This window comes from Octopus sinensis, linkage group LG5, assembly GCF_006345805.1.
Source record: "Octopus sinensis linkage group LG5, ASM634580v1, whole genome shotgun sequence".
NCBI classification, from domain to species: domain Eukaryota; kingdom Metazoa; phylum Mollusca; class Cephalopoda; order Octopoda; family Octopodidae; genus Octopus; species Octopus sinensis.
In genome coordinates, this window is record NC_043001.1 from 116,137,011 (window position 1) to 116,152,484 (window position 15,474).

The 15,474-nt window shown below is 38.2% G+C and overlaps 1 protein-coding gene across 4 annotated transcripts in view; it reads right to left on the reverse strand.

The window, feature by feature from the left end:
• Nucleotides 1-672: 672 nt before the first annotated feature.
• The window catches only part of LOC115211592 (FYVE, RhoGEF and PH domain-containing protein 2), a 531,041-nt gene continuing 516,239 nt past the window's right edge, over nucleotides 673-15,474 (reverse strand). For all 4 annotated transcript variants that reach the window (XM_036503008.1, XM_029780160.2, XM_029780163.2 and 1 more), the window contains 5 exons: nucleotides 14,143-14,265; nucleotides 9,930-10,082; nucleotides 7,918-8,046; nucleotides 4,247-4,404; nucleotides 673-1,196 (listed from right to left, as the gene is read on the reverse strand). In XM_036503008.1, the coding sequence (XP_036358901.1) occupies nucleotides 1,049-1,196; nucleotides 4,247-4,404; nucleotides 7,918-8,046; nucleotides 9,930-10,082; nucleotides 14,143-14,265 (711 nt within the window). In that variant the 3' untranslated portion in view covers nucleotides 673-1,048. The remainder of the gene's footprint in view (nucleotides 1,197-4,246; nucleotides 4,405-7,917; nucleotides 8,047-9,929; nucleotides 10,083-14,142; nucleotides 14,266-15,474) is intronic.

Sequence of the window (15,474 nt, forward strand, 5' to 3'; positions counted from 1 at the left end):
TGATTCTGATGAAGTGATGGAAGGGAAACAACTTATGATGGCTTGATACAATAGATAGTCATGATGTTGTCTGTAGACAAGAAAGGTCCCATGAATTTCTTTTTGTGTGTGTTTTGTTTCTTTTTTGTGGTTTTTTTTCTACTTTTTTAGCACTTTTGTTTTTCTATGAGAAACTAATAATTTGGACAATTCAAAACAAGATCAATTTTTTGGAGTAACAGTAGTAGTCGTAGTATTTCTTTTATTATTATTATATTTTTTCTATTTGGCTCAAGCCAGTAATTCTTTTTTAAAAAGAAGGGTTAAGTTGATACCCTCAACCCCTGTACTTGACTAGCACTTTATTTTATCAACCCCCGAAAGAGTGAAAGGCAAAGTTGACCCCAGCTGGATTAGAACTCAAAACACGAAGAGCCAGAACAAATACCATAAGGTATTTTTTTTACCGATACTCTAATGGTTCTGCCAATCTACCACCTAAGTAGTAGTAGTAGTAGTAGTAGTAGTAGTAGTAATAACAGTATCACCTGCTGCAACAGTATTAGTATTAATATCAAAAGTAATAGTAGTAAACTAGATGTTGTTGTTCTGCCCCAGGTCAAACGCAATTGACTAAACTTATGATCAACAGCATTCCAACTATGACCATCCCATCCGTTTCCTTTTTTTTTTTCTAGTGAAGTATGCTGTTCGTAGTGCCCCAGCATGGCCACAGCCCTTGAGCTGGAACTAGTAAAAAAAAATCAAAAGAAGTAAGTATATTGAAATACATTCGTTAATCATTACAGGTGTCTCTCCTTGTTTTAATATAAGACAGTGGAGTGTTTTGATTTCGGGGTTGGACCCTGACTGGTTTTCTAAAATGTTGAATGTCTGTGTAGATGATCCATAGTTGACTAGTAGTAGTAGTAGTAGTAGTAGAAGTAGTAGTAGTAATAAATGGGCATACAAATAAAGACAACAAAATAATTGAAACAATGTTTGATTGTTATTTTTGGTTTTTTGGTTTTTGTCCCAAACCCACCCCGCCCCTATTTCCAATCCCAGTTCAATTATCAGAAGAATTCCTTGATGAAGAGCTCCTGCGATTCTTTTCCTTGTGGCTGTCTACTTGATCCATTGTCAAAGATGCGTCTTCCTTTACGTAAGATTCTGGCAGTTCTAAAATAACCACTTTTCGCAGAACTTCTACCCACCTGAATAAAGAAACACAATCACAAGAAAAGGAGATAAATTAAGGTTGAAACTAATTAATTAATTTAGGCTGAAATTAATAAATATTTTATTCTAATATAATGGTGACTGTTTTAACAATAACAACAATAAAATTTAAAAATTAAATTTATTGAAAATTATCAGGTGCCGGCATGGCTGTGTAGACCTAAGTGCGGCTATACGGTAAGAAGCTTGCTTCCAAACCACATGGTTCCAGGTTCAGTTGCACTGTGTGGCACTTAGGGCAAGTGTCTTTTACTTTAGCCTCAGGCTGACCAAAGCCTTGTGAGTAGATTTGGTAGATGGAAACTGAAAGAAGCCCAATGTGTGCGTGTATATATATATATACATCTAATATAGGATAAAATTTTTCGAAAAAAATGTTATCAATGGCCAGCATATTAAAAATACCTTTAAAGGTTAAATTTATAAACAATTTATAAACAAAGGTAAAGGAAAAAATTTCTAATGCCATATATGCTGAAACTAGACATGTCGTCCATAACAATATAATTCATCACGTGCATGGTTATGGATGATGTGTCTAGTTTCGGCATATTTGGCATTAGAAATTTTTTCTTTTACCCTTGTTTACAAGTTGTTTATATATATATATATGTGTGTGTGTGTGTGTACGCGTGTATGTGTGTCTGTTAGTTTCCCACTACTGCTTGATAACTGGTGTTGTCCCTTAACTTAGCAGTTCAGCAAAAGAGACCGACAGAATAAGTTCCAGGCTTAGCAAAAAATAAAGTACTGGGATCAACTCATTCAACTAAGCATGGCCAAAGCCTAATGACTGAAACAAGTAAAAGATAAAAGAACTTGTCAGATCCTTGCTCAAGAAAAAAAAAAAACTTACGTAATCAATTAATGGCAAAATACCAATGATGGATATATTTAAGCCTTTGGCATTCAAACCAGCCCATACATTCTACCTCTCTTATGTACAAACTGGTTAGATGTAGCCTCTCACAGCTACCCTACAATATCTTTCTAAATATAAACAATTACATCAACGAAATCTTGGAGCTACAAGATAGTGCGTGATTAATTCAAAATAATGTGAATCAATAAGTATTACATTTAAATAAATAATCTGAAAGCTAATCGATTAAAAATTAATGCATGGGTATTATAGGTCCGAGTCGAAAATGTGCCTGAAATTTATTGATGGTGTTATTGCAGCTGTCTTTGCCCGATCTTCTTGAAACAGCCCCAGGTTGGAATGCGGCCATAATATTTAATTCTATATCAACTCTGATCCAGTAAATCTATAACCAAAGACTGACCGTCATGACCAAGCCATTTTCTTTCTGAGATATCGTCATCATCATCGTTTAATATCCACCTTCCATGCTAGCATGGGTTGGATGATTTGACTGAGGGCTGGCGAACCAGATGGCTGCACAATGCTTCAATCTTGATCTGGCAGAGTTTCTACAGCTGGATGCCCTTCCTAACGTCAACCACTCCGAGAATGTAGTGGGTGCTTTTACGTGCCACCAGCACGGGGCCAGTCAGATGGTACTGGCAACGACCTCGCTCAAATCTTTTACACATGCCAGTAAGGCGATGCTGGTAACGATCACGCTCGAATGGTGCCTTTTATGTGTCACTGGCATGGAAGCCAGTTAGCCGGTCTGTCAACAATCACACTCGTATGGTCCTCTTTGCACCCCGCTAGCACGGATGCCAGTCATTGAATTTAATTTTGATCTAGACAACATTATCTAATCTTGTCCTTTCTTTACATAAGGTAGCAGGATGGGATTTAAGGGAGGTTTGGCTGCTGAGTCTAACAAATTGAGTAACCACATAGCAGCTCCCTAGTTTGCAAGGAGAAAATTAAATATGCCACAAACACAAAACACAGCACACATACAACTGATAGAATGCAAAGTTAACTCACTAAAACCAATTTGATACAAGCCTACCTGAGGCTGCTCCTGGTTTTATAATATAAGTTTACAATTTAAATTAAAACCTTCCATCAAAATTCCTTGTTAATTTTATGTTCCAAACACCATTTTAATATTGATATTATACAAAATTCTTCATTGTTTTCAAAATTCATTGAAACCGATGCAGTATATTTCAACAGAAGAATGCTAATGCAAAGTTTTAAATCTTTACATTTCTGCCAAAAACTATCAGTAAATCATATCAATAAAGCAACAGAACTAATGATTGATAGTATCTATAGTTCCTGGATGTATTAGCAAAACCTATTGTTAATGTATAGCATAGAGCTAGAACAAGGGTTCTCAACCATTTTTTTGTCCATGGACCCTCGTAACTGTTCAATGTTTAAAAACTAGTTTTATAGACCCTTCTTTCAAAATCCCTATTTTGTTTTACACGCATCAACTTGGGTAAGTTGAACTATGTAAACTCTTAGAGAAAGAAACCAAGCTGTTTCTTGCAATACATACCAAAATTTTTTTTTTAAGGGCTCCTTAAAATACTGTTGTGGATCCCCAATTTAACATTTTGTTGCATGGACCCCTTCCCCCAAATTCTTATATGGACCCCAGTTGAGAACTATTGAGCTAGGGCACCGTTTTGAAGAATTTTAACCGAACAAATCAACCCCTGAATTTCTTTTTATTCTGTTGGTTTCTTTTGCTGAACTGCTAAGAAGTAATTGTATTGTCTCTTAAGGTAAAGAATCGTAGGAGACTGTGCTTCTGTAATGTTGTTAGTATCGAAGTGAACCTCTTATTTTATTGAAGAAATCTGCAAGATATAAAGACACCAACACTGGTTGTCAAGTGGTGTAATTGGGAACAAACACAGACACATAGGCACAAACACACACACATATATATACGAGGGGCTTCTTCACAAGGTTTTGGTCAGCCTGAGGCTCTAGTAAAAGACACTTGCACAAGGTGCTATGCAGTGGGACTGAACTTGAAACCATGTGGTTGAGAACCAAACTTCTTATCGCACAGCCATGCCTGCACCTTTATAATAAATTCGATAACTACTTTTAATAAATTAATTATTTAATTACTGAAACACTTACTTTTGCAGTTGCTGGTCACTTTCAGCCTTAAAATAGTGTACTTGTTGTTCTCTTTGACTAAGTTTAAAGACATGTGTTCGGTCTACTATAGGATCATTTTCATCTATCACAGTGACTGTATAACCTGGTAATGGCATCGTTGACAGAGCATAGCCATCCTAGAAGGAAAAAAAGGATGAAAAGAAAGACAATGAGTGATAAAGCTATCATGAATATCATTTAATATATTTTAGACAAAGCTTGGCTATTATAGAGGCAGAATCAAGTAAAGGAGGGGAGCAAGAAAAGGGACACTGCATAATACTGCAGGATGTTATGGACATCAACTAATATATGTGATTGATATGAAATGATGATGATGACAATAATGATGATGATGAGGAGGAGGAGGATGATAATCCTTTCTTTATTGACCACAAGGAACCATACATACTACACAAAGATGTGTTATACAAAACTATTGCAGAATATATGGCTACATGCATGAATGTCACAAATGGTGTTGTGAATGCCAAATCGTCATAGAATTAAGCAGAATGGGTTAAATGAATAATAAAAGTCTCCTTATACTGTTTAAAGTTGGGATCCCAACATCATTATATTTACTTTGCTCTGCAGACAATAAAATAAGTACCAGTCATATACTTGTGTATTCAGCAATTATTATTATATACCAGGGTAGGAAATCATCATCATCATTATTATTATTATTATTATTACTAAGGCAGCAAGCTGGCAGAATCGTTAGCATGCTGGACAAAATGCTTAGTGGGTTCAAATTCTACCGAGGTTGACTCTGCCTTTTATCCTATCAGGATAGATAAAATAAGTACCAGTCAAGCATGAGGGTCAATCTAATTGGCTAGTGCCTTCCCCAAATTTTAGGCCTTGTGCCTATAGCAGAAAGAATTATTATTATTGAGAGAGCAGCACATTCTATCAAAGTGACCCTGGGATACAAATATATGAAGCCCAATATACCCTTCATGACTACCTGTCTGATAAGGGTGCACCAGGTACATTATTATTATCATCATCATTATTATTATTATTATTATTATTATTATTATTATCATCATTATTATTATCATTATTAAGGCAGCGAGCTGGCAGAATCATTAGCACATTGGACAAAATGTTTAATGGTATTTCGCCCATCACTTTGTTCTGAGTTCAAATTCCACCGAGGTCGATTTTGCCGTTCATCCTTTCAGGGTTGATTAAATAAGTACCAGTTATGCACTGGGAAGGAGGGGTCAATGTAATCAACTTATCCCCGCCCCACAAATTCCAGACCTTGTGCCTATAACAGAAAAGATTATTATCATTATTATAATTAAGGTGGTGAGCTAGCAGAATCATTAGCACACTGGATGAAATGCTTAGTGGTATTTTGCCAATCATTACGTTCTGAGTTCAAATTCCGCCAAGGTTGACTTTGCCATTCGTCCTTTCGAGCTTGATAAATTAAGTACTAGTCAAGTACTGGAGTCAATGTGATCCCCCTCCCTCAAATTCCTGGCCTTGGGCCTATAGTAGAAAGGATTATTATTATTATTGTTAAGGTGGTGAGCTGGCAGAATTGTTAAGATGCCAGGCAAAACGCTTAGCAGCATTTTGTCTGTCTTTACAGTCTGAGTTCAAATTCCACCAAGATTGGCTTTGTCTTTCATCCTTTTGGGTATGATAAAATAAGTACCAGTTGCATACTGGGGTCAATGTAATTGACTAGCCCCCTCCTCCAAATTTCAGGCCTTGTGCTTATAGTAGAAAGGACTATTGTTATTATTAGGGTGGGGGACAGGCAAAATCAGAGTGTTGTCAAGATTTGAATTCAGAACATATCTTGTGGTATTTCTTCTGTTACTTCACAATCTGAGTTCAAATTCCATTGAGATCAACTTTGGCTTTCATTGTTTCAGGGTTAAAATAGGACACTAAATGAGAACATTAAATAAGCTATATCACATTTGTCTCACTGCGTATTTCCATTTCTACTTGATGTAAAGGAGTTTTAATAATTATTTTTTTCATTTTAACCTATTTTCAATCATCTGTAAAAAATTTTAAAGTAATATTCAGAAATTTAAATACTCTGGGACTTAATGGGTTAAGCCCTGGACTTGATGATACTGACTTACTCTCCCATCAAAAATTGCTGATCTTGTGTCTAAATCAGAAACTTAGTGAGCTGGAAGAATTTTTCAAGCATCAGAAGGAATGCTTTGTGGCATTCATTATGGCTCTTTACATTCTGAGTTCAAATCTTGTCATGGTCAACTTTGCCTCTTGTCCCTGTGAGGGTTATTAAAATAAAGTACAAATCAAGTCCTGGAGTCGATGGAATTGATTAACTCCCTCCCACTAAACTGCTGGCCTGGTGCCAACATTTGAAACTATTACAGCAAAGAATGTTATGTGGTGAACAAGGCTGAAAGGATTGAAGAAAGACCGCTTCCTCTTCAGTCAAGCCCTCATCAACTTTTTTAAACCAAACTGAGGCACTGTTCTCAAAATATACAGAGAATTTCTTTCATCATCATCATTTAACGTCCGTTTTCGGTGCTAGCACGGGTTGGACGGTTCAACTGGGGTCTGGGAAGCCAGGTGGCTGCACCAGGCTCCAGTCTGATCTGGGAGTGTTTCTACAGCTGGATGCCCTTCCTAACGCCAACCACTCCGTGAGGGTAGCGAGTGCTTTTTATGTGCCAGGGGAGGCTGGCAGCGACCACAATCGGTTGGTGTTTTTTTATGTGCCACTGGCACAGAAGCCAGTCAAGGCGGCGCTGTTCCAATAATTACTTTTTCAATTAAATATTAGTGTCAAATATTTCTCCCACAATTTAGGTGATAGCATAATGGCAGAGTGTGAGGTAGACATAAAAAAATACCCTTATATGTCTTTAGATTGGTTTTTAATTTTTCACATAGTAAAATATGTAATTATTATTATCAACAATGCAACAACAATAAAGAATAACAGAAATAATCATTGTCATCATTTAACGTCCATTTTCCATGCTGGGATGGGTTGGATGGTTTGACAGGAGCTGGCCAACCAGAGAGCTGACACCAGGCTCCAATTGTCTGTTTTGGCATGGTTTCTAGGGCTGGATGCTCTTCCTAATGTCAACCACTTTACAAAGTGTAAAGGGTGTTTGTTTACATGGCACCAGCACCAGTGCTCTGTACATGTAACCAGCATGGGTGCTTTATATGTGGCACCTGCACAGGTCTTTTATACATAGCACCTGCAAGGGTACTTTTTAAGTTTTTGGAAGCACTCCGTCGGTTACGACGATGAGGGTTCCGGTTGATCCGAATCAACGGAACAGCCTGCTCGTGAAATTAACGTGTAAGTGGCCGAGCACTCCACAGACACGTGCACCCTTAACGTAGTTCTCGGGGATATTCAGCGTGACACAGAGAGTGACAAGGCCGGCCCCTTGAAATACAGGTACAACAGAAACAGGAAGTAAGAATGAAAGAAAGGTGTAGTGAAAGAGTACAGCAGGGATCACCACCATCCCCTGCCGGAGCCTCGTGGAGCTTTTAGGTGTTTTTGCTCAATAAACACTCACAACGCCCAGTCTGGGAATCGAAACCGCGATCCTATGACCACTGGGCCATTGCGCCTCCACTTTTTAAGTAGAAATCTATTCAATAATTACCTGGTTACTTTTGAAAATGTACATGACAAAATTATCATGCACGGAAAAAAATCGTCTGCACCAGCTCTTACAATGGTCTGTACTTATATGTAGGTAGCCACACTGGACATTAGGTTCAGTAGCTTTACACTGAAATAAAAAGAAAAGTGCAGAATGTTACAAATAAAAAATGACAGAATATCATCAATTTTACATCTTTTTTTTTTTCGAAACTTGAATGAGGTCTCGAAAAGTCTTAGCAACTTTACAATGTGTGAAAAGTCTGGCTGCATCCGAAAAAATAAACACAAAATTTATTACACGAATCTGTTACCACCATGACAGTCAACTATTTGACGCCGAACACGAGTTTGATGTTGAATACATCCACGAATTTTCCGCTCAGATAGCTCTTCCCAAGACTGCAAGACAGCTTCGTGCAATTTATGCCTCGTTGTAGGGTTTTTCAGTTCCAACTTTATCAGCCAAAACTTTGAAAATGCCTTCATCTAATGGATTCCATGTGTAAACATGTGTTGAATAGAACTCACTGAATAAATCTTAATTAACTGTGTTGTCAATTGTATGCACCTGACATATGCTAACGTGTATGCAGCCAGACTTTTCACACAGAGGATAGATTGAGTGTCTTTATCTTTAAAATTTTTCATGACACTAATTCTTGAGACATTGTCAGCTAGCTTGTATCAGTATATATTAGGAGTTATAGTACTCCTAGATGGGTTGCTTACAATGAAGTTTGTAGAGACCACGTTTCTTTCATTTGTTCTTTTTTTTACTCCCCATTCAGAAAAATGTCTGCATTAAAAAAACACACATACACACATCCAATTAACTCTTAATTGCTTTTAATTAAAATAAAATCAAAAAAACTATTATACTTTGATATATATCAAAGAGGAGAACTTGTGTGTTTATTTGAGATGACAATGGCTAAAAATTGACTGGGGTATTTACTCAGAGTTTATTCATCATCATCATCATCATCATCATCATCATTTAACGTCCGTTCTCCATGCTAGCATGGGTTGGATGGATTGACCGGGGATCTGGGAAGCCAGGAGGCTGCACCAGGCTCCAGTCTTATCTGGCAATGTTTCTACAGCTGGATGCCCTTCCTAATGCCAACCACTCTGTGAGTGTAGTGGGTGCTTTTTACGTGCCACCCGCACAGGTGCCAGGCGAGGCTGGCAACGGCCACGGTCGGATTGGTGCATTTTACGTGCCACTGGCACGGAAGCCAGTCGAGGCGGCGCTGGCATCGGCCACGATTCGGATGATGCTTTTTACGTGCCACCAGCACGGAAGCCAGTCGTAAAATCATTATTCAGCTAATACTACTTAGACAAATTAAAAATCAGTCCTTCATGATGAAAATAAAGAATTTTGTAGTGGTGATTAGTTACAGGTGGTACTAATAGTAGTGGTTGAAACGATGGTGTGAGGTAGTAGTAGTAGTAGTAGTGATGTTGTGGTGTGAGAAATGGTCATAAAGAGATTGTGGTGAAAGTGGTATGGGTGGTACCAGTGGTGGTATTGACAGATATAATAATGGATGAGCTGGTGTTAGTGGTAGAGTGGATGGTGGTGGTGAAAGTACAATTGGTGATGCAGATGGTAGTACTGGTGATACAATGAATGGTGGAGGTGGTGGTGATAGCAGAATTGACAATAGTGAAAATACAGGTAGTGGTAGTGGTGAGAGTAGAGGTTTTGATAAACATGGTGGTGGTGGTGGTGGTGGTGGTAATGTATATTTTATAAAACCCAAAACTATAATTATTATCAAAATAATGTTAATGAGATAATCGTTAAAGTTTGCATGGTAGTTGTTGTTTAGCACCAGGTCATCCTTGACTGAGCAAAACCTATGATCAAAGACTTTCTAATTTTAATTATCCCATCTTTTATGTATGCAAAAACAACCAAAAGAAACAAAAAAAAAATGAAAAAAAAAAAATAAATAAACATCTATCCAATAACCAAAATAAATAGAGTATTGGTATAATTACCTCTAAAATATTTCTCTTCTCATATGGGGATTCTCCGTTGTTCCGAGTGACAACAGCATCCAACATTTCAAAACATTTGTCACAAACTCTGTTTAGTTTATTATCATCGTACAGTAGAGGAAGTTTTCGAGATGAACATTTTCCACACACGACCTGTAACAAATAAAACGTGAATTTTTTTACATTCATCATTGCACAATCATCATATTTCTTTTAAATTTGTATCTGAAATTGTAGTCATGGCTATAGCTGGTACCATGTAAATGTGTGTGTATGTATATGATGGGCTTCTTTCAGTTTCCATGTACCAAATCCATTCACAAGGTTTCCGCTGGCTTGGGCTATAGTAGGCAACACTTGCTCAATGTGCCATGTAGAGTGGAATTAGAGTTAGGCTGTTACCGGGGCCTTGTAAATAAATGGCACCCATGGATCATAGTCGTAGTTATGGTTGTTGATGGTACCATGTAAACGGCTCCAGTGAATCATAGTTGTTTTTATAGCTGGTGCCGTGTAAAGAGCACCCACGAATCATCGTGGTCATTACCGGTGCCATGTAAATAAATGGCACCCATGGATCATAGTCGTAGTTATGGTTGTTGATGGTACCATGTAAACGGCTCCAGTGAATCATAGTTGTTTTTATAGCTGGTGCCGTGTAAAGAGCACCCACGAATCATCGTGGTCATTACCAGGGCCTTGTAAATAAATGGTACCCATGGATCATAGTCGTAGTTATGGTTGTTGATGGTACCATGTAAACGGCACCAGTGAATCATGGCTGTTTTTATTGCTGGTGCCGTGTAAAGAGCACCCACGAATCATCATGGTCATTACCGGTGCCATGTAAAGCCACCCATGAATCGTACTCCTGTAGTGGTTGGCGTTAAGAAGGGCATCCAGCTGTAGAAACTTTGCCAAATCAAACTGGGACCTGGTGCAGCTCTCCTACTCATTAGCTCCAGTCAAACCAAGTGACCCATGCCAGCATGGAGAGCGGATATTAGATGGTGATGATGATGATCTATTAAATCATTAGTCATCACACGTTTTTTTAATGTTTGTTCTCTAAGCACATAGGCACAGACATTGCTATGTGGTTAAGATGTTTGCTTCACAACTACATAGTTTGTGGCTCAGTTCCACTACATTGCACATTGAGCAAGTGCTTCCTACTATAGCCCAAGCCAGCTGAAACCTTGTGAATGGATTTGGTACATGGAAACTGAAAGAAGCCCATCATATACATACACACACACATATGTATATATGCACCACACACACATACATATTACTCTTACTCTCTCTTACTCTTTTACTTGATTCAGTCATTTGACTGTGGCCATGCTGGAGCACTGCCTTTAGTCAAGCAAATCGACCCTAGGACTTATTCTTTGTAAGCCTAGTACTTGTTCTATCAGTCCCTTTTGCCAAACCGCTAAGTTACAGGGACGTAAGCACACTAGCATCGGTTGTCAAGCGATGTTGGGGGACAAACACAGACACACAAACACTCACATATATATACATATACATATATACGACGGGCTTCTTTTCAGTTTCCGTCTACCATATCCACTCACAAGGCTTTGGTCGGCCCGAGGCTATAGTAGGAGACACTTGCCCAAGGTGCCACGCAGTGGGACTGAACCCGAAACCACGTGGCTGGTTAGCAAGCTACTTACCACACAGCCACTCCTGCACCTATATATGTATACATACATACAAATACATGTATCTGTACATACATGTGTGGGGGGTTGTGTGTGTGTGTCCTTGTCTTAGCATCATATGATAGTTGTGATTGTGTGTTACTGTTATGCAAGTGGTGTCATTCATTTCCAGTCTCCCATTAAAACATGTCCAGACAAAGGGAAATATTACTGCACTTGGAAACAGCTGAGTGTTGGCAACAGTAAGAGTATCCAACTGTAGAAATTGTACTTCAATGAATTCCTTATTTCCCTATGTAAGAATGGAAAGTGGACATTATGATGATGATGATGATGATCGTGAAATTCTGCTTATCCACCATCATTTGGTAGGGAAATTATTGATTTCAAATTTTGGCACAAGGCCAGCAATTTACAGGGAGTTGGGGTTAAATCAATTACATCAACCCCAGTGCTCAATTGGTACTTATTTTATTGACTCCGAAAGAATGAAAGGAAAAGTTGACCTTGACAGAATTTGAACTCAGAACATAAAGATGACTGAAATACCTATTTCTATACTACCCACAAGGGGCTAAACACAGAGGGGACAAACAAGGGCAGACAAACAGATTAAGTCGATTATATCGACCCCAGTGCGTAACTGGTACTTAATTTATCGACCCCGAAAGGATGAAAGGCAAAGTCGACCTGGGCGGAATTTGAACTCAGAACGTAATGGCTGAACTACCACTTAGCATTTTGCCTGGCATGCTAATGATTCTCCCAGCTTGCTGCCTTAGGTAGAGAAATTATTGAAAGCTGTTTGATTGTCACACTGACAGATTGTCTGATAATGAGATTACTTTGATCACTTGTGTTTCAGCACTATTTGTAGAACAAAGTTTCTAACATGTATAGACTGACAATGTGATGCAATTAATTTTCAAAACTAAAACTAATTAAGAATAGATTATTAAAATAACAGTAACTTCTATATTTATTGTTATTGTTCTTGTTTAATTACTTGTTTAATAGGCGCAGGAGTGGCTGTGTGGTAAGTAGCTTGCTAACCAACCACATGGTTCCGGGTTCAGTCCCACTGCGTGGCATCTTGGGCAAGTGTCTTCTGCTATAGCCCCGGGCCGACCAATGCCTTGTGAGTGGATTTGGTAGACGGAAACTGAAAGAAGCCTGTCGTATATATGTATATATATATATATGTATATATATATATGTGTGTGTCTGTGTTTGTCCCCATAGCATTGCTTGACAACCGATGCTGGTGTGTTTACGACCCCGTCACTTAGCGGTTCGGCAAAAGAGACCGATAGAATAAGTACTGGGATTACAAAGAATAAGTCCCGGGGTCGATTTGCTCGACTAAAGGCAGTGCTCCAGCATGGCCACAGTCAAATGACTGAAACAAGTAAAAGAGTAAAAGAGAGTTGGCTCTGAGTGAGTAATTCTACAATCAAGATTCTTCCAGCCATAATTATGCCATCTTTTTTTGTATATTAATAATGAATGCATTGTTAAATATAGTCTTCTCTATTTAAGACAGTTGGATACCATTTCTAGTAAGCTGGGCAACTATATATAGGCTTGCATCTGTCACCCAACGTTTTTGTATTTTCTCTCTATATATTTTCCTTCCTTCACTCACTTTCTCCTAAACATATTTTTGCAGTCAACCTACTCACAGACAATCTCTCTCTCTCTCTCTCTCTTTCTGTGTATAATACATGGATATACATACACATAAATAAATAACAACAGATAGATAATGGTTCATTCACTACAATTGTTTCCAACGAGTTTTTTCATTGATGAATAAAGATGTTACATCATGTGAAAAAAATACGCTTTCATCAGGTGAAGATACAGGAATTACATGTTTAAAAAAAACATTCCAAAAATCACCTGTTTGTGCCACTATATGATTCCATGACCAGCACTAAGCTAAAGAGCAAATACATACTAACATACATACATATGTATGTGTGTGTGTGTGTGTGTGTATGTATATATATATGTGCATATTTATATATGTGTGTGTGTATATATACACATGCACATATATAAAAAAAAACCTGCCACTCTATTGGAACAGCTTGCACATGAAATTGATATGGTAGTAGCTGAGTACAGCACAGGCACACATATCCTTAATGTAGTTCTCAAGGAGATTCAGTGTGGCACAGAATGTGACAAGGCTGGCCCTTTGAAATACATGTTCAACTCATTTTTACCAGCCGAGTAGACTGGACCAACATGAAATAAAGTGTCCTGTTCCAGGATACAATGTGCTGCGAGGAATTGAACTCATGGCCTTACGATTAGGAGCTGAATACCCAAAACACCAAGGCATGCAACTTCACACACAGATTTACATACAGATATATACACACTCCTAAGTTGACAGTTTCACCTTGATTTTTTTTAATGTAGTATATGAGAACGTGTGATTATCATACACAAACAGACACACACATATATACAACATAAGAGATACCATGTGAACTAGCAACACTGAGAGCAATGGTAAAATGTATACTTACATAACCACAAGCTCGGCAGTGATGTCTGCGGCGGAAAGTGGTAAACTGGTTGCTACAGAGCATACACATACTTGCAGCGTCATCTTTAATCCATCGAGGTGCCCGTTTGCCCACATCATCATCCTGTGATAAAAATAAGGAAAGGGTAACAGATATTACAGTCTTTCTCCTTCATTATTTAAGCCTGCAAGGCAGTGATTCTGAAATGATATATCATGGCATAATGGTGTTCTACAAGGAGTATCTAAATGTGCCACAGATTTTAAAAAATATATGTTAAGGCTTTAATGCAGGGGTTCTCAATAATTTTTGTTTTACTTATTTATGGACCCCTTTTGACTACTATTCTATTCTGGTGGACCACCTTAGCCATTTGATGCTTAAAAACTAGTTTTACAGATGCTTCTGTCAAAATTCCTATTTTGTTAATCATGCATTCACTTTCGTAAGTTGAACAATGTAAAATGTCAGAGGAAGAAACCTCGCTGCTTCTTGCAATAAATATATCTAAATTAAAATTACTCCATGGATTCTTAATGAACAACTGTGAATCCCCAATTTACTATTTTGCTTGCGTTGACCCACTAAAGTCTTATATGGACACACACACCCCTCCTGGGGTCGTTTGGACCATGATTGAGAAATACTGCTCTAATGCTTCAGCATCATGGAGGGAACCAGTGGTAGTAGACCCAGAAGGCTATGGGATGAGGTGGTGAAGTATGATCTTCAAACTTTGGGCCTCACAGAGGCAATGACTAGTAACTGAAACCTTTGGCAATATGCTGTGCTTGAGAGGACCCGTCAAGCCAAGTGTAATCGTCATTGTTGCCTTCAGTAGGGTAAGGTGTAGCCTACTGAGCCAAGACAGGCATATTACAGGTAAGGTATAGTCAATTAACTCAGCACATGTATATTGCTGGTACTCCAACTTAGCCAGAGGTAAGAGAGGTAAAGTCAACCCCTACAATATTTTACTTCTGAAAAGGTATTTAGGGTAAATTTTAAGGAAATTCAAAATTGTTGAGGAGTTTAGAATCTAATGCTTCAGCCCTTGACATTCATCTGAGCTATAGACTCAGATTCACAAGCTATTTTGCCAACTTGCTCTTTCTATCAGGTATTTCTAGGTTTAACCCCACTGTGCAGTATTTTGGGCAGGTGTCTTCAACCAGAGCTTTAAATCAACCCAAACCTTGTGTGTGAAATTTGGTTGATAGAAAGTATATGGAAGACTGTTACAAAGTATGTCACTTCTCTTGGGTGGTTGACTTATCTCGCTTTTGGCTCAACACTACCTCTTGGCCCTCAAGTGCCTTTAGCAAAGTCAAC